This window comes from Rhamphochromis sp. 'chilingali' (assembly GCF_963969265.1).
Source record: "Rhamphochromis sp. 'chilingali' genome assembly, chromosome: 1".
NCBI classification, from domain to species: Eukaryota; Metazoa; Chordata; class Actinopteri; order Cichliformes; family Cichlidae; genus Rhamphochromis; species Rhamphochromis sp. 'chilingali'.
The window spans coordinates 3,853,746-3,879,680 of NC_137929.1; the positions used below are offsets into that span (position 1 = coordinate 3,853,746).

General features: G+C 42.5%; 1 protein-coding gene across 1 annotated transcript; it reads right to left on the reverse strand.

The window, feature by feature from the left end:
• Positions 1–80: 80 nt before the first annotated feature.
• Positions 81–20,825, reverse strand: LOC308399190 (protein NLRC3-like). Its single transcript, XM_080886275.1, has 10 exons — positions 20,424–20,825; positions 18,573–18,702; positions 18,216–18,317; positions 17,145–17,223; positions 16,797–16,983; positions 14,820–16,668; positions 14,153–14,326; positions 9,567–9,740; positions 1,925–1,971; positions 81–1,776 (listed from the first exon to the last, which is right to left on the reverse strand). Exons 2-10 carry the CDS (start codon positions 18,689–18,691, stop codon positions 1,247–1,249), a joined length of 3,261 nt encoding a protein of 1,086 aa, XP_080742401.1. The 5' UTR covers positions 18,692–18,702; positions 20,424–20,825; the 3' UTR covers positions 81–1,246.
• Positions 20,826–25,935: the final 5,110 nt, after the last annotated feature.

Here is a 25,935-nt window from a genome sequence, read left to right on the forward strand (position 1 = left end):
AATCTTTCACATTTATTACAGGTAATAACTCTGATTTTTCTGTGTATTATGAACCAAATGTATCCTGATACACACAGAGATGGATGAGCAGAGGTTGTTTTTGCAGTTTATGTAGTTACTATGGACTTAATGCATACATATTATTAAAATTAGGGCTATAACAGTTGTATTGATGTATAGCAACTTGAAATGCTCCCACAAATGGCTCCACAGCATGTAAAAATATAACAAAAGCTCTGGCGGACTTGGTTCTGTGGTCAGTCTTAAAGGGTGAAGTTAAACTCTGTAATCTTCACTGTGTCACAGAGTTCAGTGAGTCCCGTTATTCACAGTATCAATCAGATCATCAGAGAACAGCTGATCAGCAATCAGTGGTGCCAACAGCGCCTCCTGTGGTGAGAGGATGCAATAATGCAATGTAGCATTTTTCCACTCAACACTTGCAGTCATGGAAACTGTCTGTTGGATCTGTGTGACGTTGCTTTCTTGGTTAGAGTTCCTCACAAATGTCCAGATGATTCTTCTAATGAGGCGTCGACCATGTTTGCAGCTCTTTGGAAGAAAACGTCGCCCTTTGCCATCCTTACTTTTCTTTGACTTCTTCAAATGCAGCTGAACTCCAGCTGGTATTTTCTTGGACTTTGCAGCTGTTTCTGGTCATCAGTTCATTCCTGCAAACCTCTGAAGCTGAACAACAATGATGCTGCATTGCTGGCTGATCCCAAAAGGTTGATTCTGTTCATCTGGACGTTTTCAGAAACGTTTGCTCACTGATCAGGTGACTTCTTCAGTCTCAGCTGACTGCAGCTTTACAAGCTTACAAACAGCACATTTGCACAATGACTGAAAGCAGCAGCACCTGATATATATGATACTAATATAATACATATACATATATAATCCATACTAATGATGAAGGAACTGAGCTCACAGTCCATTGTTCATTCAGTGAACTACTCAGTTTATTTTGGGCCTCAGAAATGCTCACTCTGTTTGTACATCACTGTCAGCAATAGACTCATTCTGCTGTGTGGACAGGAACACATGTGACATCACTTCCTGTTTGTTTGTGACTGAAGAGGAAGAAGTTTACAAGGAATCATTTAGAAGAGTTTCAAACATCAACTGATTGAATCCATGAATCTGAAAACGTGTTTGTGAGTGAAAGAGACAGACCTGTACAGACTGAACTATCTGTTCAACAGTCAGAGTGTTTCTGTAACAGGAGACACTCTTTACACTCCACTCAGCACAGGGACACTGAGGAACCAGGATACCAGACTCTAAACCCAGGATAAAGAGTTTGAGTGAATGTGGTGTTGAAGGTGTGGAGGTGGATCAGAGTGTCAGAGGAGACTCTGTAGAAGGACAGAGTGCCAGCAGGACAGTCCACATACACTGCTGCTCTGTTAGAGACAGAGGAGGAGGAGGAGGAGATGGATGTTTGTATCTTATTGTGACAGACAGACTGAGGACCACCATCAGAGCAGCTCAGACTCCAGGACTGATCATTGTATCCAAACAAACAGTCAGCACTGCCTCCTTTCCTTTTGATGCTTCTGTAACTCACTGATATAAAAACGTCTCCTCTCCACTCGACCTCCCAGTAACAGCGACCAGTCAGACCATTTCTACACAGCAGCTGACGAACATCAAATCTGTCTGGATGATCAGGATATGACTGAACCTCCTCCACATGTGTCACCTTCCTGTTGTTGTCAGACAGTTGGAGCTTTGTGTTCACTGTGTTTGTGTCGATTGTGAGTTGACAGGAATCTGATGGAGAGAACAAACACAATCCAGCTGCAGTTATTGATCCATCATCTGTTCATTGATTGACACTTTGATGATGACTCCTGACATGATGAAGATGGTTGAATGTGTGCTGCTTTGTTTTCATGAATCCCATTAAAAACACACTTACACTTCCTCAGACCTGGTCTCAACCATCGGACTCCAGCAGGCTCCACCCTGAAAGGAGGAGGGGGGTCAGAGCAGCACAGTCAGCATGCACACATGGACATTACATGGCTCTCACACACACACTGTTACACACTGAGCTCAAAGCTCGGCTCCACTGTTTTATTCAAAGAAATCTACATTTATTTATCAGCACATTTAAAAACAGCTTGAGCCAAAGTGCTGCACAGAGTAGAGAGAAAATAGGAAACATACACAGTAATGACTATAAAGACTGGTCAGGATTGAAAGCTACAGAGTACAAATGTGTTTCCAACCGGCTTTTAAAAATGTCCAGTGTTGGTGACGACCTGATGTGAAGGGCGACTGTTCCAGAGTTTGGCTGCAGCCATCGATAAAGCTCACCTCTGTTTTTACGTCTAGTTCTGGTCAGAAGCTGCTTATCTGCAGACCTGAGGGCTCCACTTGGATTATTTTGTTAAAGAGAGATAAGATGGAGCCAATCCATTCACAGATTTAAAGACAACCAGATCTGGAAGTGGATTCTACCACGTACTGGTAACCAGTGGAAAAAGCTGGTGATGGGTCGTCTAGCACAGACCCACCGCTGGAACCAGACAATTGATGAGGGAGAGAACTGTGACAGCGCCGTTCCTTCACTTGACCTCAGTCGCTCTCGTCTGCTCCCTCGTAACACTGCTCTTTATTGAGCTTACATGAATATGCACAAGTTCATTAACATATGACGTCTTACACAGGTATGAACAAAGAGTACCAGTCTGTGCATAGAGTGTGTGTGTGTGTCTGTGTGCGTGTGTGTGTGTGTGTTCCAGATGTGACCCTGTGACCCCAAAGCTGGTGCTAAGAGTCCAGCGGTCCCCCTAACAAAGGGCTCTTATACTTAACCAGACACAGAGTAGGTGTCCTCCTACACCAGGGGTCTCAAACTCGCGGCCCGCGGGCCAATTGCGGCCCGCAGGACGATAGTTTTTGGCCCCACCTTAATATGAAAATGTAATGTTAGTTTGATAATGTATGACACTTTACAGTGTTGTGGGCGGAGCTGAATTAACCCACCAATCAGGGTGGGATATGGATCTCAGGGGACACCAGCCGGGCTTGATGCAAGCAGGGAAACATTTCTCAATGAGTCAAAGTTCCAGCAGCGTTGCCCTGGAGTGTTTCTTTCTTTCCTGTGCCTGGCTGGCTTCCTCCTTTCTATTGGGCAAACGCCGACATTCGCCCCAGCGCGCTGCGTTCACAACACTTCAAAAAAAGTTGTTTTTTTAAGTTGCTGCCCAGCGGGACATTATACGTATATAGATTTATACACACGTCAGTGGGATTTAAAGTTATTTTTCCACAGAGAGAGATCTCATATTAACTCTCACAGTGATGCGTAGGCGGCGGGATAAAAGAAAAGTCATGAACTCAATGCAGCCCAATTTAGTCTGCAGTCACATAGCGACACCTGTTCATCGGCAACAACAGTCCCCGGTAACCCGGACTAATTATAGGGTCGCACCGTAATTTGTGGCTCGATGTTTTTATTTGCATCACTGCGTTTGCATTGCAGCAAACATGAACATTACATATATTTCAATATAATGTAAAAGCAGTCAAAACAACTAACATCAGAAACAGCTGATGTTATTTGTTATATGTCACGGTGTCATTTCCGCTTCTTTCTCCTGTAACAACAGCCCGGCGCCGTGAGCAGTCGCCTGTTTTGCGCTCGATATCCCTGCACTTTCTACCATCTGCAAACGCCACGGTGTTCGTGTCGTCATGAAAGACATGAACATCGAGCGTAAAAACAAAGGAGACTGCTACCGGCTTTTTATCTGCCGATCGCCGTGCTACGGTTGCAAGAAAAAGAAGCAGAAATGACGTTCTCTACGCGTTGAGACGTTCCCCGTCCGTCGGCTAAACGCTTGATTGAAACTTCAATGCGACAGTGACACCAAGTAGAATTATAAATGTCACATAGCCCAAAACATGTCTTTTTCAAAGCCTGCGGTGAAGAGAAAGGTTGGTGATGAGCACCGACAATTTCAGGAAAAGTGGGAAATGCAATATTTCTTTGTTGAGCACAGGGGCACCCCGACCTGTCTTATTTGCACAGAGAAAGTTGCTCTGCACAAGGAATACAATTTGAAACGTCATTACACAACTAGACATGCTGAGCTGGATGCAAAATACCAGGGAGACGAGAGAGCGAACCGGGTTGCCAGTCTTAAAACAGATCTACTGGGGCAGCAAGATTTCTCCAAGAAAGCAACCAAAGAGAATAATGCAGCAGTCGGAGCCACGTGGTTAGTGAGATGATTGCTAAAGCAGGGAAGCCATTCACAGAAGGTGCATTTGTCTAAAAGTGCATATTGCAGGCTGCAAATATAGTCTGTCCGGGAAAGAAAGGTCAGTTTAGCAACATCAGCCTTTGTGCCAACACCGCAGCAGATCGCATTTCTGACCTGTCAAGTGACATTTATGACCAACTGTGTGAGAAAGCCAAATGTTTCAGTGTATACTCAGTCGCTCTTGATGAGACCACAGACATCACCGACACTGCCCAGCTCCCAATGTATGTCCGTGGTGTTGATGACAGTTTTGAAGTGATGGAGGAGCTGCTCACAGTAATTCCAATGCATGGCCAGACCACCGCTCAGCAGATATTTACAAGCTGTGTGATGCCATTGAGAATGTTGGTTTGCCATGGAAGAGGTTTGTTGGAATAACAACAGATGGAGCGCCATCAATGACAGGGAGGAAACATGGACTGGTGGCACAAAACAAACTGGAAGAGGAAGGCGTGGAGGAGGCCATTGCTCTGCACTGCATCATCCATCAGCAGGTCCTTTGCAGCAAATGCCTGAAGTTTGACAATGTGATGTCTATTGTTGTGAAATGCATCAACCAAATCAGATCCAGGGGCTTAAAGCACCGAAGGTTCTGTGCTTTTTTAGAGGAAATGGAGTCAGAATATGGGGATGTGCTCGACTTCACTGAGGTACGTTGGCTCAGCAGGGGAAATGTATTAAAGAGACTTTTTGAGTTGAGAGCAGAAGTGAAGCCTTCATGGAGAAGGATGGAGTTAGTGTTCCTGTGCTAACTGATCCCAAATGGCTCATGGACTCAGCTTTTCTTGTTGATATGACACAAGAGCTTAATGTACTGAACAAGACGTTACAAGGCCAGGGGCAACTTGTCAGTGCTGCCTATGACAACGTGAGAGCATTCTCCACAAAACTGGCGCTCTGGAAAGCTCAGCTCTCTCAGACAAACCTTTGCCATTTCCCAGCATGCAAGGCTCTCGTGGATGCAGGCACACCATTCAGTGCTGACAAGTATGTTGATGTCATTTTGAGGCTACAGGAGGAATTTGATCACAGATTTGCTGACTTCAAGACACACAGAGCCACCTTTCACATTTTTGCGGACCCCTTCTCCTTTGATGTGCAAGATGCCCCTTCTGTGCTTCAAATGGAGCTCATTGAGCTGCAGTGCAACTCTGAACTCAAAGCAAAGTTCAGGGAGGTGAGTGGAAAAGCAGACAAGCTTGGACAGTTTTTGAGAGACTTGAGCCCTAGTTTCCCTCGGCTTTCCCGAATGTTCAAGCGGACCATGTGCCTTTTTGGTAGCACATACTTGTGCCAAAAGCTCTTCTCCACTTTGAACTTCAATAAGTCCAAGTACAGGTCCAGACTTACGGATGATCATCTTCAAGACATACTGAGGGTCGCAACTGCTTCCTCCCTCAGGCCAAATCTGGCTCGGCTATGCGAGAGGAAACGCTGCCAGGTCTCTAGTAGAGATGGACCGATCCGATATTACGTATCGGTATCGGTCCGATACTGACCTAAATTACTGGATCGGATATCGGAGAAAAATAAAAAATGTAATCCGATCCATTAAATATCACGAAAGCACCTCACAAAACTTGCAACACGCCGTAACTCACCTCAGAACGTTAGCACGTCGGAGCAGTATGCATCACGTGATAGAGCGGCTGTGGCATGCGGGACCTGTCGGTGGTCTGGATAGCATTTGGAGCTTCGCTAGCAACCTGGCATTTCATCTTCGACAAAGTTATCCCCGAGAGAAGTAAAGCAAGTGTGTAAGTCCATCTCTGAATGTTTGTAAAGCATTCCCACGTTAAGCTTAACAAGCGACTGCCTCTCGCTCTCCGGCTGCTACTTCAATCATGAAACTGCTTAACGATCAGCTGATCGGCTTTTCTGTCGCGAGTCCGTCTCTCTTGTTTGTTTTTGGTCCACTTTGCACCAGAAAGAGGAAACCAGCGGCTGAACAACAGCAGCACGTTTAAGCTTGATCAGCTGTTGTTACAATTTATTTAATATTACTTTCTACACCAGGATCTTTTTCTACGTAGCTGACGCTGGTAACTGTGCAGGGGCGGCTAAACTCTAGCAAAGTTTAGCCAGGGGGGGCCGATAGGGCATTAACTGGGAAAAGGGGGCACAAAGACATACTTTTCTTTCTTATTCTCATTTAAAATGTCGAGCTTTTAATAAATAATTATCTGAATCTTACACCCAAAGTTTTAATTTGATGTAAAATGAATAGAAGTCAATTACTGTATATAGTGACTATTAAGTCTAATATATATACCCTAGTAAGCTATAGTACTTTTTACTTTGGGAAGGTACCATCTGTGCAGTCTGCAATTTTGTTGAAGAAAGATGTTGAATCTATTTAATATTTCTTGAAAAGTAATTGATTTCTGTGCATTTTTTTTCACAATGCATCAAATTAAGGTTGATTACGTCGATTAAGCATCATGAGGTGGAGTGTGAGGGGTGGTTCCCTATTTTTTATTTATTTATTTTTGTTGTTGCTGGGAGTTGGAACCCTATTAGTTAGGTTGCTTAATATTTACGCTAAGTACTCTTTAAAATACCAGAATAGGGAGGATGGTGTAGGTCTAAGTTTATTAGATTGATCAGTATTGCTGAACTATGAAATGTTTTTTTTGTATACAGGTATAACAGAATAGCTTTAGTGTAGTTGTTGTTTTAAACTTGAGTATGAACTTGCAGACTTGCAAAATGCAGCAAGATATTTTAAAAAACAGTTTTGTTGATTAAAAAACACTATATCGGATTCATATCGGTATCGGCAGATATCCAAATTTATGATATTGGTATCGGTATCGGACATAAAAAAGTGGTATCGTGCCATCTCTAGTCTCTAGCAGCAAGGAGTAGGCAAGAGAAGCCATGTTCAGAAGAACAGTTCATTTTCTACAGTGTTCCATTCATGTTCAGAAGAAGGTTATAGAACTGTTGATACAGACATTTCAATCTAAATACAGCAGATATAGAAGCCTGAAAGATACACACAAGTTCACTGACTAAAAACATCTTATTATTATTTTATTTATGTATTACAGATTGATTTATTTTCTTATTAATTCTTAATTTGTTTATTTATTTTTCATATTTTGTGTTAAAAAATAAAAATAAAGAGATTTGAGAAGATTGGAATTTTTTAACCATGCCTTTCTTGTGGAAAACCTAATGCGGCCCAGCCTCACCCAGACTCTGCCTGCAGCGGCCCCCAGCTAAATTGAGTTTGAGACCCCTGTCCTACACCATAAATCAGTAAGAGAGGGTACGACCTCTTTCATGGCCCCAAGTGGTGTGTGCATGCCAGAGCATTCTGGAAGGCACACAGAGTCTTTACACACTACTAAGGATCAATCCTCTATCATTATGCAATCAATTATACAACTCTAAGCATATATGAGTAAATATTTCTAAGTATAAATGACAATCAACAATATAAACCTTACAGCTGGTTTTAATAACAGAATTTATTTGTTTCTCAAATGAGAAAGAGCTATCGAGAAACACTCCTAAATCTTTAGTTCTGAACTTTTCCAGTGGGCCAAGGTCAACATTATTAGATAATGCTAATTCTTTTCCCTTACATTATAACAATGTGAGGAGTTAATGCTAAGTATACTGCCATTAGCGGCTAATTCTAATTAGGGGTGAATAATTATTAGTAGCTAATGCTAATATCGTTTTCTCTTCCCTTTTAACAATGTGAACAGCTAGTGCTAGGTAGGCTGATGCTAGCAGCTAATGCTAATTTGACGTGAATTAGCATTATATTAGTGAGGAGTTAATGCTAAGTAGGCTGCCATTAGTGGCTAATGCTAATTTTAGATGAAAAAGCATTAGCAGCTAATGCTCATATTGTTTTCCTTTGCTTTGTAAGAATGACAGCAGCTAGTGATACGAAGTCTACCATTATTAACTATTGTTAATTTGATGTAAATTAGCATTATCCGATAATGGTAACCCTTTTCCCCTGCATTATAACGATGTCAGGAGTTAATGCTAACTAGGCTGCCATTAGGGGCTAACTCTAATTAGGTGAATAATTATTAGCAGCTAATGCTATTATTGTTTTCCCTTTTAACAATGTGAGCAGCTAATGCTAATTTGATGTGAATTAGCATTATATTAGTGAGCAGTTAATGCTAAGTAGGCTGCCATTATTAACTAATGCTACTTTGACGTGAATTAGCATTATGTGCTAATACTAATACTGTTTTCCCTTACTTTTTAACAATATGAGCAGCTAATTCTAAGTACGCTCTTGTAAATAGGTAATTCTAATTTAGTGTGAATTAGCATTATTCAATAATGCTAACACTGTTTTCTCTTACTTATTAAAAATGATAGTAGCTAATACTAATACTCTTTCCCGTTGGGTAACAACGATGTGAGGAGTTAATGCTAAGTAGGCTGCTTTTAGAGGCTTATTCTAATTAGGGCTGAATAACTATTAGTAGCTAATGCTAATATTGTTTTCTCTTTCCTTATAACAATATGAGCAGCTAATGCTAATTTGATATGAATTAGCATTATATTAGTGAGGAGTTAATGCTAAGTAGGCTACCATTAGCAGCTAAAGCTAATTTGAGGTGAATAAGCATTAGTAGCTTATGCTAATACCCTTTTCTCTTGTTTTATAATGATGTGAGACGTTAATGCTAAATAGGCTTCCATGAGTGACTCCTTTCCCTTGCATTATAAAGATGTGAAGAGTTTATGCTAAGTAAGCTGCCATTAGCAGCTAATGCTAATACTGTTTTCCCTTTCTTTATACAACTTGAGCAGTTATTGCTAAGTAGGCCACTTTTCTCTGCTAAAGATTTCTGTGACCATGATAGAAACTCTGATAAGCTAATGCTGCTAAGCTAATGCTGTTTATGGGCCCTGTTAGAATCAATATTTCATTCTCATTCTGTTGTTTGAGAACAATAACAGAAAAATGTGCACTTCAGAACAAATTTATTGTGAATTCAGCTGTGAATGTACAGTTTGTCATTATTTAAGCTTCCATTTCCAAATGTTAGCTGACACTTTATTAGGTACACTGGCATCTATATCAGGTACACCTGTGACCTAAATGTTCCTGCAAACAGACTCCTTGGAGACCCCTACATAAATATCCATGAACTATCCAGCTAGACTAGTGTGTCTGTCCCTGAAAATATTCCTGCATGTGTGATTGTTCATGTGTCATCTGCAGGAAACAAACAGGAAGTGAGTGAAAGACACGGGAAATGTTTCCAGCTCTTCCTCCTCTATCAGATTTTCTCTCCATACCTGAGAGTGTCCAGTCTCCAGCCTGGATCCTTCAGTCCAGCCGACAGCAGCTTCATTCCTGAGGGACCTGGATGATTGTAGCTCAGGTCCAGCTCTCTCAGATGGGAGGGGTTGGAGCTCAGAGCGGAGGCCAGAGAAGTACAGCTTTCCTCTGTGATCAGACAGCCTGACAGACTGCAGACACACAAAACAACAATCTATCTGTCAACAGTTGTTTTCTCTTTGTCACAATAACATCTATCCATCCATTGTAACTTTATTTATAAGTGACAATACCCAACAGACAACAACAGTCATCTGAAGCTGTTTAACAGTGTAAGGTAACAGCCTCCACTGTGAGCAGCACTTGGTGATGGTGGGAAGAAGAGCTCCCTTTGACACAAAGATCCTCCCAGTGAAAACAGGCTCCAGGAGGAGCATCTACCATGACTGGTTGCAGGGTGAGGGGAAAGAGAAGAGATGAGCTCAGAGAGACAAGAACAAAACAGAGAGACAAAAGTTAAGGACATGCAGTAGTGACATATAAAAGCATCAGGAGTGAAAAGAGGGGAGAAGAAAGCAGAGCATCATGGGAAGTCCACCAACAGCCTGAGCCTATAGCAGCATAACTAAGGGATGGTTCAGGGTCACCTGATCCAGCTCGAACTATAAGCTTTATCAAAAAGGAAAGTTTGAAGCTGATCTTCAAAGTAGAGAGGGTGTCTGTCTCCTGAACTCAAACTGGGAGCTGCTGCCACACCCAGTCCAACATAGCCAGGCTTTCTTTGCTGCTTTGACAAAACCTCAAATCCCAGTCAGAGATGATGAGCATCATCACAGTGATGATCATTTCTCTGTAACCCAGGCTTTCTGCTTCAGGATCTGTGCACGCTCACAGAACAAGGAGACCTTTAAACATTATTTCACTAAATGGATGGACTGAGCTCAGCCTACAGATGAACTGGTGCCAGAGATCATAAAGAACATCAAACAGTCAAATTCAACACTTTAATGGAAATATGAGATTAATGCTGCAGACAATCATGAAGCTGCTGAATTCATGAACATCAAGAATGCAGCGAGTGGTAAAATAAAGATTTGACCTCAGTGTGCTCAGTGTTCCTGTCTATTCCTAACATATTCCTAACATGATAGCTGCACTTTAGAGCTCTAAAACTGGAACTGACACATGTTTAAACTCTACATGTTACTCAGTACATTTAGTTCTGACACTCGCCCACAGTCCAACAAAGGAAACATGGAGATCACATCAGTTTGTCACCAAAGTCTAATTATTAGGGCAACTTAACCTGTTATAATCTCGTTAACTCATTAACTGATTAACGTCAGTAATTATTTTAATCACAGTGTTTAAAATCATGATTATTGTGAAAGTGCTCACTGGCTCTGAATATAAAAGCCATGGGTCACAGGAGGGATGTTGATCAGTGCTGGCTTGAAATGGGCGTCATTATGCGTCTCAGTCAATGGGAGCATTGAGGGTGGGCCTAATACTACTGCAGCGCTCACATGACCAAGGACAGAAAGAAAGGGGCGGGGACAGAAACATGGAGACAGGTACAGATCTTTGACATGTTCATTTTAAACTGTTCCAGGAGGCAGTGTTGATACAACTAAAGTTATCTGTTGTTGAAGAAGTCGGTCTGAGGAACGTTCTTAGGATCAACAAATGACGGCATGTATGAGCCTCAAGACACAGCACCACAAGAAGAACACATGAGCTGTAGAAAAAGGAGAGACTACGAAAGCCACGGCGTTACAACGTGAACATGCTTGATCAGAGTGTGATTGTGAACAGGAGGAAGACTCAGCTGAGAACAGTGTGGTGGACACAGAGCAGAGCCCACCATCAGTACAGAGGCCTGTCCATTAGAGTGCTGCTCCAACATGCAGCACATGTACTTGGCCACAGCTGCAACATCTGTACCTGTGAAAGCTTCTTCTCTGTTGCTGCTCATATTGTGCAGAAGAAGAGAGTTTCTTTATCATCAGAAAATGTCAATGAGCTTGTGAGTCTTAGCAGCTGGCTCGGTGCAGAGGAGGAAGAACATGTCAGTCAGAGGAAGATAAATGCAGTTCATGTTGTCAACTCAACCTGGACTGTTGAAAGAGTTTTTCTTTGTCTGGTTTCTGACTGAGATTCTCCAAAGGAAATCCAGCACAAACACACACTTCACACACTCAAAGTCCTGCACAGTAAATGAGCTGATGAGCGTTTGTGCTGCTGCCTGATAACAGAACAATAGTTCTGCTGCTTCCTGTTCTGCAAACACACATTTATAAATGTTCACTTGCTGTTGATCAAAGGTATGTTGGTGGCTCTGGACGCTGAGGGAACTTTGTAAAAAACTAGATCAAATGTTAACGTCCTGGCAGAGGCAAAGAACTTTGATTTGATATTTGATTAGATTCATGTTTCAGCTCAGACTGACAGAAATATTTGAACTGCTGCTGTGTTAAAGGGAACACTGCTGTTAGAAAGCACCTGATCTGTTTCTGCACACTGAATGTTGCACTTCTCATACTGCAGTACTATTAAAATAAGTACACAATGCACTACTTTTGAACTCATGATTGAATGTTGCTGTAACAAAGCCATTAATGTGATTCAAAGTGTTCATGGTTTCCCAGCACAACAAATGATTGCACAAGTGTGACTGATCCACTTTCTAATGTGTGTGTAGCCCACACTGTGTGTCACTGTGTCACAGGTGAGTCTGTGTGTCCAGGTTCTATGAGGACAACAGGATATAGTGACTGAGTCCAGCAGCTTAAAGTCTGACTCCATCCTCCATTTAAATAACTCACAGCAACAACTGAATAGCTTTGCCTTTGTGTAGCTGACACTTCATTTTAATGTCCTTCTATTCTGGTTCATCTGGTCTCAGTTTCTATAAGCACACAGGTTTCATCAGGACTCTATGACCTCAGTAATCTTTGCTGGGCCTTAATGCTCTGAACAAAGCTGCACATCACAAGACTAAATAGAAATGAATCAGTCTTTCATTCTCACTGCTGTTTGACTTCAGCTCTCAATGTCCCACCATAACCCATGGAAAGAATTACTGTCCATCCAGGCTGCTGAACATGAAGCTGATGAAGGTGGAGTATTGTGAGGGCTGATGGAGATGATGATGAGGAATCCAGGAGCAGTGGGTGGATGGCAGCATCAGCATGAAGGATCAGTGTGAGAACACATCATCATCCACAAAGGAAACCAGTCTGAGTGTCTGACGCTCTTGTTAGAAAGATGCAGTCCCAGCAGTTAGCTTGTCTGCTAGTTAGCTGAGAGCTAACTCACTTGTACATTGAATACCAAACTGTGTAAACCAGGGGTGTCAAACATATGGCCCGTGGGCCAAATCCAGCCCTTGACATAATTTCATATGTCAAATATTGATGAATTTTCAGGCTTGCTGATAATCAATGTGAGCACGGCTGAGGTTTTATTCTGATGAGCAAACCATGTGGCCAAACACTTTAAGAGACAGACTGGGATCATACCATTATGTGAAAGAGGACGGAAATGTCCCATAGACAGCAAGGGTAGTGGTAGAGACCAGTACACAGAGAAATGGGAGCTGTACTGAAATGCAAGCGTGTCAGGAAAGAGTGAAAAGGCAAAATGAGCAGCATCTGGCTGCATTTCAGTGATATTGGAGACCACAAAGCTGAGTGCAACATTTATACAGGAGATATACAGGAGACGCTGAGAGTAGAACTGATAAAATTAGGAGCTGGCTAAAGTGAGACCCATTTTTATTTCCACCCATTTTCCACTGTGGAGGACAAAAGGTTTCAAACTGGTCCAGGTCTTAAACCTCACGTGTTCTTCCTAATAGCAGTAAATGGATAGAAATAAGGCTTTTATGAAAACACTGAATAAAACTTGCTGCCTTTAAAAAGACTAAATGTACAGTTCAGTATTGAATACTACATAAAATAAACTATATATAAAGTGTGTCTGAATGGCAGAGATGCAGAAATATGTGCATGTAGCACAGAGCCACGGCTCAGTGTCTGAATGAGTCTCACAGACCTGAATGTGCTGTTGAAGCCATTTATAATTATAACGTAATTCTTTACTCGTTTGATCTGCTCCTTACCACAAGCCACCAGACGTAGAAGGTTTTGGACTTTTAACTATATTTTCTGAAGTTTTACAACTTTTCTTACTGTTAAAAACCTCGTTATGGCCATTCATGCTGTACAAAGTAATTAGACATGTGTGGTATCTACAGAAACGTCAGGATCTCAGCTAAAAGTTCACAAAACCATCTCAACAACCACCAAACAGCTGAAACAGCAGGTGAACAGATCACACAAAAAAGATGTAAACACAAATCCCCCTGATCATCTGTTTTTTAAACATGAAGCGTCATTTTGGACGTTCATTTACTGCTGGTTCAGTGAATTTTGGTTGGACAGTGATGAAACCTGCAGCCTCAGAATCTGTGAGAAGTCTGCTTTCAGCATAAGAGTATGTTGCCCTTCAAAACACCTCCACTTCTCCTCTTATTAGAGGACTGCCTTATTATTAATCTGCTAATTCTGTCAGTTGATGAAAGAAAAATGCTTGATCTCACCTGAGAGTTTCCAGTGTACAGCGTGGACTCTTCAGTCCTTCAGACAGAAGCTTCACGCCTGAATCCTTCAGGTTAATGTTACTCAGGTCCAGCTGTCTCAGATTAGAGGTCTGAGAGCTGAGACCTGAGGCCAGAGCTTCACAGCTTCTCTCTGACAGGTCACAGTGACTCACTCTGAAAAATAACAGATAAACAATTACAAAAATAAAACACTTATGTTGAAGCGTAATGAGATACTATTATATTTAGCAATATTTCATCTTGTTTTGTCAGGAAACTGAGCACTGATGCAGAGCAACATGTGGAGAGAATCAGAGGAGAAGAAGTGAAGAGAGAACAGCAGTAAAACAACACTGAATTGTTCAGTGTGCTTTTGATATCAACAGAATGTGTCAAATTTCTTTATTTTGTATTTGTTTTAGTAGAATTGATGATTATCACTTAGATAACAACCACAGGCCAGGTCTAAATTGCACTTTGGTGACAGTTACACCCAGAAATATTTCAGAAACGTGGACAATTTGTGCTCCATTGTATTCAGTATTGAACAAACTGAGTACCGATGACCACTTAATATTTTTGATATTTTATTTGAGTTGTTCCACCTGATCTGTGTTAACTAGAATAAACATTTAAAAGCTAAAGCTATGATCACATATGTACTTACAGAGCTTTGTTGGAGGCTTTGACCACTGGCAGCAGCCTCAGAAGAGCCTCCTCTGAAGCAGAGTATTTCTGCAGGTCAAACACATCCAGATCTTCTTCTGATGACAGTAAGATGAAGACCAGAGCTGACCACTGAGCAGGAGACAGTTCATCTGTGGAGAGACTTCCTGATCTCAGGGACTGTTGGATCTCCTCCACTAGAGAACGATCATTCAGTTCATTCAGACAGTGGAACAGATTGATGCTTTTCTCTGCAGACAGATTCTCACTGAGCTTCTTCTTGATGTACTGAACTGTTTCCTGATTGGTCAGTGAGCTGCTTCCTGTCTGTGTCAGCAGACCTCGTAGGAGAGTCTGATTGGTCTGCCAGCTACTTCCTGTCTGTGTCAGCAGACCTCGTAGGAGAGTCTGATTAGTCTTCAGTGAAAGACCCAGGAGGAAGCGGAGGAACAAGTCCAGGTGTCCATTTGGACTCTGTAAGGCCTCGTTCACAGCACTCTGGTGGAGAGACTCTTTTTTTCTAAAAAAACTAGAGCGCTTGGATGTTGTTTGTTGTTGTTCCATCAGATTGAGTCCAGAGTTGATGAAGGTCAGATGGACATGAAGAGCAGCCAGAAACTCCTGAACACTCAGATGGATGAAGCAGAACACCTTGTCCTGGTACAGTCCTCTCTCCTCTTTAAAGATCTGTGTGAACACTCCTGAGTACACTGAGGCTGCTCTGATATCGATGCCACACTCTGTCAGGTCTGATTCATAGAAGATCAGGTTTCCTTTCTGCAGCTGATCAAAAGCCAGTTTTCCCAGAGACTCCATCATCTTCCTGCTCTCTGGACTCCAGTGTGGATCTGTCTCAGCTCCTCCATCATACTTGACCTTCTTCACTTTGGCCTGAACCACCAGGAAGTGGATGTACATCTCAGTCAGGGTGTTGGGCAGCTGTCCTCCCTCTCTGGTTTCCAGCACATCCTCCAGAACTGTAGCAGTGATCCAGCAGAAGACTGGGATGTGACACATGATGTGGAGGCTTCGTGATGTCTTGATGTGGGAGATGATCCTGCTGGCCTGCTCCTCATCTCTGAATCTCTTCCTGAAGTACTCCTCCTTCTGTGGGTCAGTGAACCCTCTGACCTCTGTCACCATGCCGACACAGTCAGGAGGGATCTGATTGGCTGCTGCAGGTCGTGTGGTTATCCAGAGGCGAGCAGAGGGAAGCAGTTTCCCCCTGATGAGGTTTATCAGCAACTCATCCACTGAGGTGGACTTTCTAGGGTCAGTTAGGATTGTAGTTTTGTGGAAGTCCAGAGGAAGTCGACACTCATCCAGACCATCAAAGATGAACACAACCTGGAAGTCTTCAAAGCTGCAGATTCCTGCTTCTTTGGTTTCAGTAAAGAAGTGATGAACAAGTCCCACCAAGCTGAACTTTTCCTCTTTCAGCACATTCAGCTCTCTGAAAGTGAATGGAAATATGAACTGGATGTGCTGGTTGGCTTTGTCTTCAGCCCAGTCCAGGCTGTATTTCTGTGTTAAGACTGTTTTCCCAATGCCAGCCACTCCCTTTGTCAGCACTGTTCTGATTGGTTCATCTCTTCCAGGTGAGGCTTTAAAGATGTCTTCTTGTCTGATGGTTGTTTCTGGTCTGTCTGGTTTCCTGGATGCTGTTTCAATCTGTCTGACCTCATGTTCATCATTGACCTCTGCAGTCCCTCCCTCTGTGATGTAGAGCTCTGTGTAGATCTGATTCAGGAGGGTTGGGTTTCCTGCTTTAGCGATGCCCTCAAACACACACTGGAACTTCTTCTTCAGCTTAGACTTAAGTTTACGATGACAAACTGCAGCTTGAAGTTCTGAATGAGAAGAAAAATAAACACTCAATTCCAAAAAGAACTAATCTTTAAAACATGTTGCTCCATCTTCCATCTCTGGAAAATGTTCATTTATCCAGCAGCTTAAATCTTTAGATAAATCCTCTTACTGCTCTGCAGATGGTCAGCCAGCTCCTCCTGCTTCATTCTCCTCAGGAAGTCCACCGTGATCTTCACAAATGCCTCTCTGCTGCTGCTCCTCTGACTCTCTAAGCATTCTGGGTAATCTGGACTCAGAACCTTCTGGATCTTCTTCAGCTCGTTCTTCACAAAAGTGATGATGTTGTCCTCCAGCAGCTGGAACAGAATATTTATGAATGAGCCAATCAGACTGAAATCATGGAGCCAAACATCAGATCCATGTTGGACACACTGACGATCCACTGGTCTCCAAAGAGCAGCATGGAGATGACTGTGAACAGAACAGATGTAACAGTAGTTGTTGTGCATGTACAGACCATAAATATGGAGTCCAGCTGTGTTTGATGCTGCTGGGCAGACTGACCACTGGGAACCTCTGAGCTCTGCTGCTCCACTCTGTGGAGGAACCATGAAGGATTAGATCAACACAGGATAAAGATCCAGGAGTTTCTGCTCAAATAACTTCATCTGAATCAAGTCTGTCAAGTTTTAAACTCTCAGATTGTGAACATATCAGTAATTTTCAGTCTGTTTTCATGGACGTCCTTTCAGTGGTGATGTCAGGGATGATTTTGAAGAAGCTCATCAAACTGAACCATCAGCAGATCACTGCTCCAAAACCAGAACATGATCCGAGTCTCCCTCCACCACCAGAACACCAGCTTTACTAACGTGGTAGATCAGTGTAGTACAGATCAATAACTGATGAGTCATTTGATCAAAATCACTGAGTGCTTCACGTCTGACCCTCTGATGCTTCTGTAGACATTTTGCATATTTAATGAATGTCTGACAGTTTTACATTCATTCTATGAACACAGTGGAAATGTTGTGTTATAGTCTCCATGTTGTTTCCAGCATCATAAATTCTTAAGTTCAGAAAATTAGATTCTTTCTTCACAGCTGAAAAACAACAACATTTATTCTCTATTGAAATCTGCATCGTCCACTCCAAAGGTCACAATCTGAAGGTAACATCTGGTTTTGTTCCCTGTGGTTAACTCTGAGCATCAGTATGGTGGGATTTATCCACTACATCCACACCACTGTGGTTCAGTGTTGTCCTGATGGAGTAACAGCAGCCAGTATGATCCAGGCTTTAGCTGCTGGGTCTCTGTGTGACCTCTCAGACTGTTTAACAGATCAGACACAAAGAGAATCAGAGCAGCTCTGTTCTTTAAAGACAAACATGAACCCACTCAGGTCACACTTTCCCCACAGATATGAGCATCACTGTCCTCAAACAGCAAATGACCAAGTCGAACATTTGGATCTTTTCTCTTTCATTGTTTTCTTTTTAATGAATCTTTGTAACAATCTGAGGATGTTTCAGGTCATATTTATCCAGGAAACACAAACATGTAAAGGAGTCATCACAGCTCTCTGACCTCGTTGCTCCAGGTTCACCACTGAAGTTTGGATTTCCACCTTTGGACCAGTCACTCCTCACAGAGGGACAGCTGGACCCTGCAGACTGTGACCTCTGACCTCTGCAGACACAAACATGATTGAAGCAGCTGTGATCACACAGACTGCAGATAATGCAGCTGTTTCCTGTCAGTAACATCCTCTTAGATTAGAGTTCAGCTTTTTACAGGAAAACTGGACAAAACTGATTTTTGTTACAAACTCATTTTCATTTCCTCTCAGCTCACAAACACAGTCAGACAATCAACCAGAGTCAACACTGATTATAATGTCAGTGCAGAATTATTTCTGTTACTCAGTGAGTTCAGCTCTCTGACCTCGTTGCTCCAGGTTCACCACTGAACTCTGGATTATAACCTTTGGACCGGTCACTCCTCACAGACGGACAGCTGGACCCTGCAGACTCTGCTCTGTCCTCCTCTTCCTCCATCATCATCTTCAGTCAGTCTGAGAGGTAAACCACAAACACTCAGTGAGTTCACATTAACAGGAGTAACTGAGTTACAGTCGCTGACCTCTGACCTGTCATGTGACCATGAAACCAGGTCAATATGTCTGTAGGTTCAGTCATCCAGGTCATGTGATCTAAGGAGCTTGGAGAGAAAAGAGACGTCTTTAAGTTTCTGGAAGACGTTTCATCAGAGAAGCTTCTTCAGCTCTAAAACCAAACGGTGGAGAGTCCCAGATATTTAAACCTGAGAGGGAAAGAAAGCATGTCGCTGACCCACCACTGATGTTATTTCAAGGAGGAAACTGAGAGCCTTTGCACCAGGAGCACAAACATCAGCTCCAGCAATGATCCACTGATGTGTTTTTATTCCATGTATGAATGTTGTTATTGACAGAGATGACGTTTGTGTGTCAGTGATGCAGTGACTGTTGTTGTTACCTGTACAGGCTGGTTAGACTCTATGAAACAGATCATACAGATCTCTGCATGTTAGAAGAGACTATTAAAGGTCATGAATGAGACAAAGGCAGGGAGGCGTCCTTTACAGCTAAACAGCAGAGTGAGAGAACAGCCAGCACCTCTACATTTATCACATTATACAGCACATGTATGATACTGACAGGGATGAGAAGAATTTAGTGATTCTGATCCCATCATTGATATTACTTATTGATTCTCAGTAGCTCTGCTCTGACAGTCACCACCATCACTGAGCAGCATATCAAAGACATTTGTGCACATTAACTGCATGTTGTGGCTCAAATGTTTGTGCATGTTGGAGGCATTTCCTCTTTGTTGTGATCAGTGTTGGTCATTACTCAAAACAGTCATTATTACACATATTACACAGAACACTTTGATTAAAAGTAATGGAGTACGTTACTTCATTACTCCTCATAACATTACTTTGATGTTACTGTGTAAAATGAACAAATGAGCATGTAACAACATAAAGCTGAGGTACAGCCCCACACACCAACACAGATCCTGATGAGGTCACGTGATGTTTCTCTGAGTGTTTATGAACACAAATCAAAGATGAAACAGCACAAAGACACTTCAAAGTGATTCTACTGTAGAAACATGAACAGGTAGAAACCTGCAGCCTGACTGCTCATCACTTTGTTACCTGTTCAAGTTCAGCAGCAGCAGCTCACTTTATCACGGTGCTGGTCTGGGGTCAGTGTTTACTCAGCTTTAACCTCACTCTGGGTTCTTGGCTAGCTTAGCGTTAGCTTAGCGTTAGCTTAGCGCTAGCTTAGTGTTAGCTTAGCGTTAGCTTAGTGTTAGCATACTGTGTGCTAGCTTAGCGTCAGAGCTCTGCAGGTGTCTCGTGTGTAAATATTAATCACAGTGACAGTAAAGGAGGTAAAGGGCTGTGACGTCATCACGTACGCTGCGTCCTCTGTGGGCTCTGAGTGAACTCAAAGTACAAACTACAAGTACACAAACACGAACGTAGCTCAGAGTGGCGGACACACTCGGCCTCGTTGGTCCAGCTGTGAGTCCGTTACCGTGAACTATGGAGCGGCAGATTTGTGCTGAACTAAGCTGCACACAGCTGATGTTAGCCAGGAAACATTACACACTGACTTTAATGGAGAGACCGGAAATACAAACACACACAGTTTGTTGTGTGAAGAAATCAAACACGAGCTGAACAAACAGTAAAGTTCCTAAAGACAAACTGTTAAAGGAGGAAACAAAGCAAACTTACAGTTTCTTCACACCAACAACAAGCTCCACTCCACACCTGGACACTAAACACGGACACACAGGTGAGCTGCTTCCTGGAAGGAGGCGGGGCTCCACCTGAAACTCAGCACAGGTGGGAGGGGCTCAGCTCTGTGTGTGCTGATGTGTTAACTTTAAAAATATGCCGTCTGACTGCTCAGACTGAGTCAGAGTAAAGTTCACATGCTGACGTGTGGAGACATGAAACCTTGTTGTAGCTGCAGGTGTGAACACACTGATCCCAGATCAGCTCTGCTGTATTTGTAACATGAACATTTCTGCTGCAAAGCTTCAAATGTTCAGCATGTTTCTCTGTTTCCAGTCTATAGATCCAGTCACACTTTCTACCTTCACCTGTGCAGTAAAGACTGAGAGCAGAGCTGAAACCAAGCGTCCAATCAGGGAGCAGCATCAACACCTGAGCTTCATTCAGACTCTGTTATTGAAGATGTTGTTGGTACAAAGTTCATCTGCTGCTCACATGAATCCATGAAAGATTTATTTCACTGAATGTTTCTTCAAAGCTCATTTCAACCTGTTGAAGTCATGAATGAAAGTGCAGACTGAGAGTGGATCACATGATGTTTGAGGTGTGTCATGTGACATGTTCAGTATTGTCACACATGTCTAGATTGTCCCTGATATCATAACTGCTCAAACACTGATGATTATATTTGAAGAATTATTCCTGATGGCAGCAAAGTTTGAATGGAGCTCTCTGTCTGTGCTGATTTGTCGCCCTCTGGAGGTCAAAGCACAAACTGCATGATGTCACTGTAACCACCACAGAGACAGGAAGTGTTTTTATGACTGAAACACTGAAATGATGCTAACGGCTGTCGTTAGGCTCATTGACAGCACCCAAAACCTTGGCTGATTGTGACCCACACCCGTTTTCACACCGTGGCTCGTGTGATTAGGTAGAGGATCAACAGGGGCTCCGTGTCCCTGAATTTAAACTGAATCTAAACACACCGTGCACAATGCCAAGTTAGATAATGGTTAAAAGAACAAGATAAGAATAAATAAAAAGATAAAATAAGGATAAAAAATAACTTAAAAAAATAAAATAAAAAGATAAATAACTGCAAATAAGTACAAATAAGTAACTGAAGACACGTGTGGTCTGCAGATGTCGATGTACATGGATGTACATGGAGTTTAATGTGCAAAATGAACTTAGTGTGCAAAGTGACCTGATGTGCAAACTGCAGTTTGAGGTCGGTCAGCTGTTCAGGAGTCTGATAGCAGTGGGGAAGATGGAGTTGTTGAGTCTGGATGTTCTACATTTCACACTTCTGAACCTTCGTCTCGAGGGCAGAGGTGTGTCTCTCCTCTGGACTCTGTGATGGTAGCTGCTCTGCAGAGAGGGCAGCGGGGTCCTGATGATCTTCTCCACAGTTGTTATCACTCTCTGCAGGTGTTTGTGGTTTGCAGTAGTGCTGCCGTACCATGCAGTGATGCAGCTGTCAGGCTGCTCTCCACAGTGCAGCTGTAGAACCTGCTGAGGATCTTGGCCAACATACCAAATTTCCTCAGCCTCCTCAGGAAATACAGCAGCTGCTGAGCCTTCTTGACCAGCTGTGTGAGTTTGAGTCCCTCACTGACTCAAACTCCTTCAGTGACACTTGCAGCCTTGCAGATTAGTTTGCTGATCCTGATGCATCTCTGCAGCTGATGCTGTCCCCCAGCAGACAACAACAACATAGATGCTCTCACTAGTCCACTTTACCCTCTAATCACATCTCTGACATCTGCAGGTTGCTCCATAGAGACTCTTGTGCAATGCCAGGTGTTTGTGTTTGTCTGTAGGTACACATTAGATATGACCATAGACGCACACACACAAGTGAACACAGCAGCACAGATGGTTTCCACCTGCTTCCCTCTTTCTTCACACAACTGTGAGGATGATGAAGAGGTTTCAGGACGAGGTGGTCAGCAAGCACAGGATAAAGCAGGGCCATGAAACTCTCTGGTGCAGCAGATGTTTAATCAGACTCAGCTTTAGGCTTCTTTTCCCACCTGGCAGCAAAGTAACAGCTTCACTAATGTGAACAGTCACAATGTTAAACGTTTCTATATCTTCATATATTTTTATCTGTTGATGCTGCAGAATAAAGTCTGTTAACAGAGTGCAGGATGTGTAGAGCAGGTCCAGCTCTCCCTTTACTGTGTCCACTTTCATCAGCCCCTGTGAAGTGACACAGAGTGCATGTGTGTCTGTCAGCTGTTGTTTGTTGTGAAGGATGGAACAAATGAACACACACTTTTAGAGAAATCTGAAAAAGCAACACGTGCTTGGGCTCCTTCTGTGCTCGTCTTCATTAATGCTGATCTTTCTTTCCTGTTTGTTCTTTGGCACAAGCTTCAGTCTTTTCTCCCAGGGCTCCTTCACACTTAGAAACACACCTACATTCATTTATACACAAACATCATGAAACAAAGGCTTTGTAAAAGAGGACATGAGATCCTCTCTGAACAGCACATTCATATCAAACACAGGACTGAACAGGATATACTGAGTCTGTGCTGTTTTCATTGTTACTTGCTGAGTATTTTTCCAGTGTTTGAAATGTGACTCAAGTCTGATTCTTCTACTGTGTGTGAACTCTAAGCAGCTGCATTAAACAGCTGCTTTTCAAACCAGGCTCAATCCTATGACTCTGTGAATGTAAACTTTTGTCACCTGCATGAATAACAATCCTTGATCTAGTCAGGACTGCAGTGCTCCTGTGATCCCAGCTTATAGATGGAGGCTAGCATGAGAGGCTCAGCAGCTAAAGCAGCACACCTGGGTCTCCCAGCCTATTAAAAGCAGCCCTTTGCTTCACCTGCTTCACTAAACATTATTATTATTATTTAAGCAGAGTGGTGTGATTGATGTAGGCATTGCTGTGTGACAGGAGGACTTTTCTTGAAACAGCTCGTGTGACGTGAGCTGACGTAAAAACAGTGATGTTAGCTTGATTCTCTTGGCTAAAACTATTTTAAAAAGAGGGTCAATCATGCAAATCTGCCAATAGAAGCCAAAGTTACAGCCCCTCAGAGTTTAAAGAGAAAAGGCCCGTTTCCAACACTCGGTTGTGCAAAGGGAAACAGGCCCACAGTGCCTGAGTGTGTGGGTAATTCTTCAAATAATATTCAAAAGCAAACATTTTTAAGCAGGTAAATAAAATTCAATCATTTCTGCTCTTCAATACCTAAGAAATGAAAACTGGCAGATGGTCCCAAAATGTGAAACGCCTGGCTATCTGTGCATTTAGTGCTGCAAGTTTTCACTGTTTACCTTCAGAAGCATAAATCTCTGCACAGATAATGTTCATATGTGGATTCCTGGTTTTCTGCAGTTAATTGTGACCCAAAGCGTATTTTTAAAGTGGTTCCAGGCAATAAAGTCTAAAAATAAATACATCTACTTCCTTTTTCTGTGTTCCAGCCTCAGTGACTCTGACACAGTGCTGTAATATTTACACCTCTGATGAAAACAGAGTTTGTAGTTGCAGAGAAATACTCGACTCATTTTGGGCATTTACGAGCAGGAACCTCAGAAAGCCCCTCGCTGCTTCACTGGTTAAGAAGCAAAGCAAACATTAGTTCACAGTGATGTTAATTAAGGCCCAAAGTTTAGGAACGAACGTCAGCACTTCACTAATGAATGTAATGCTGATTCATGTGCTTGTTTTGTAATGTGCATGTTGTGCGTTGCTATTTCCCATATTCTTTGGCACTGATAGATGAAGAGTCTCAGGCAGGACCGAGGCTGCCAGCTGCTGACAGTGAGCAGGGAGAGAGCAGCAGAAGCTGGGCAAGAGCAGGGCACCTTCAGCCCCCTTCATCAGTCAGAAATCATTTGGGTGTCTGTGTGAAATGTCTGATTTTTAAAATCTTTTTGTAGACATATTTATTAAATGTTTAACAATTATATAGAAGAAAGACAATGTAAAGAACAAAACATGACAAAACAAAATGAGTTGAAGTTATGAACTGTTTCTGAGAGACAAATAACACCAGGATCCTTTTTGTGTAGCTGACAGCTGGTAACTGTGCAGGGGCGGGTCTAGCAAAGTGTTGCCAGGGGGGCAGGTAGGGCATTAACAGGGAGAGGGGGGCACAAAGACATACTTTTCTTTCTTGTTCTCATTTAAAATGTCTCACTTTTAATAAATAATTATCTGAATCTTACAACAAACGTTTTCATCTGATGTAAAATGTATAGAAATCCATTATTGTACATAGTCATTTTTTAGGGTCCCATCATAATTTCTTCAGAAGTAAGTACTGCATATGATGCCAGTGTTTCCCACATTTTCTAGATTCTGCACCAGTACTGTGTGTAAAATGCATCAAAAAGTCAGTTTGATTCTTTCTCAGCTGTCTTTCTGTCTCCTTTCACTTTTTAAAGGTTGCCATGTTAGAAAACATATTTTGCCCTGCCGTGCTGTTTATTGATGTGGCAAATGAAAGGTTTATGAAAATATATCTAAATCTGTCATCAGTAATCAGCAATGATCATGTCTCACCTCTAGTCTCTGTCTTAATGTCAGGTTTCCACCGTGTGTTGTAGATGTTCAGGAGGTTAACTCGACCAACAGTCTACTTCCTGTTTAGAATAGCAGGACAGGGAGGATGGTGCAGGTTTAAGTTTATTAGACTGATGCATGTATACCAACAAGACAGCGTCCATCACTGTGACAACAGCGTTTGTTTTCATTCAAAGGCTTTATGGTTTTTCCTTTAATACCTGGGGGGCCGGTCTCCAGTCAAAATGCCCGGGACCATTTTTTGTCCCAGTCCAGCCCTGGTGTCAGATCTGCATGCAGTGTCAATGAGACGATCAACAACAGATCAGACAAAACACTCAGGCGGACACTCCTCTGTAGAAGGAAACATGGAGAGTGTGAGGTAATCAGTGCACAACATCACTTTGTATTTCAGGCTGTTTTTATATAGAACTTCAGCACCAATGTAAAAGTTCTGGTTTTAGGAAGATGAAGAACATTTTCAGGAAGGATGCCGTCTGCAAGCAGAGCTGCTTGAACCTCAGCGCTGAGGTCCAGACTACTTCCTGTGAAGCCACGTGATGTAAATCTGCTGCTGTAACTTCACAGTTTACTGAAGCTAAATGCAACGTTACCATATAATCTGTTTTCAACAAAGGTTTCACTCCGTCCGGTGTTGATGGAATGATTCAGGCCGTACTCGTCAGGCTTCCCGTCGACCACACGCATTTCAGTCACAAACCCCGTGACTGACAACAAGGGAAACAGCAGAAGAAAAGATGTGAAAAATACTGGATGATGATGATGGAGGATTAACCGCGGTGGCTAAACTGTTTCCTGTCTTTGTGGGCGTACTCACAGGGAAGTTTCCAGGCACGTCAGTCTTGGTGGCTAAAGTCTCCATTTTCCAACATGTATCGCTACAGGTGCAAAGACACAACATTAATCATCAGTGTAAATATTTTAATGCTGTCCAAACGGTGTTTGCTTTGT

Coding starts and splice junctions, on each gene's coding strand:
- LOC308399190 (XM_080886275.1), bottom strand. CDS start 18,691: ATGATGATGGAGGAAGAGGAGGACAGAGCAGAGTCTGCAGGGTCCAGC. Junction 1,972..9,566: donor TGGAGACTGGACACTCTCAG/GTATGGAGAGAA, acceptor TCCTCCTTTCAG/GGTGGAGCCTGCTGGAGTCC. Junction 1,777..1,924: donor GAGACCAGGTCTGAGGAAGT/GTAAGTGTGTTT, acceptor TCTCTCCATCAG/ATTCCTGTCAACTCACAATC.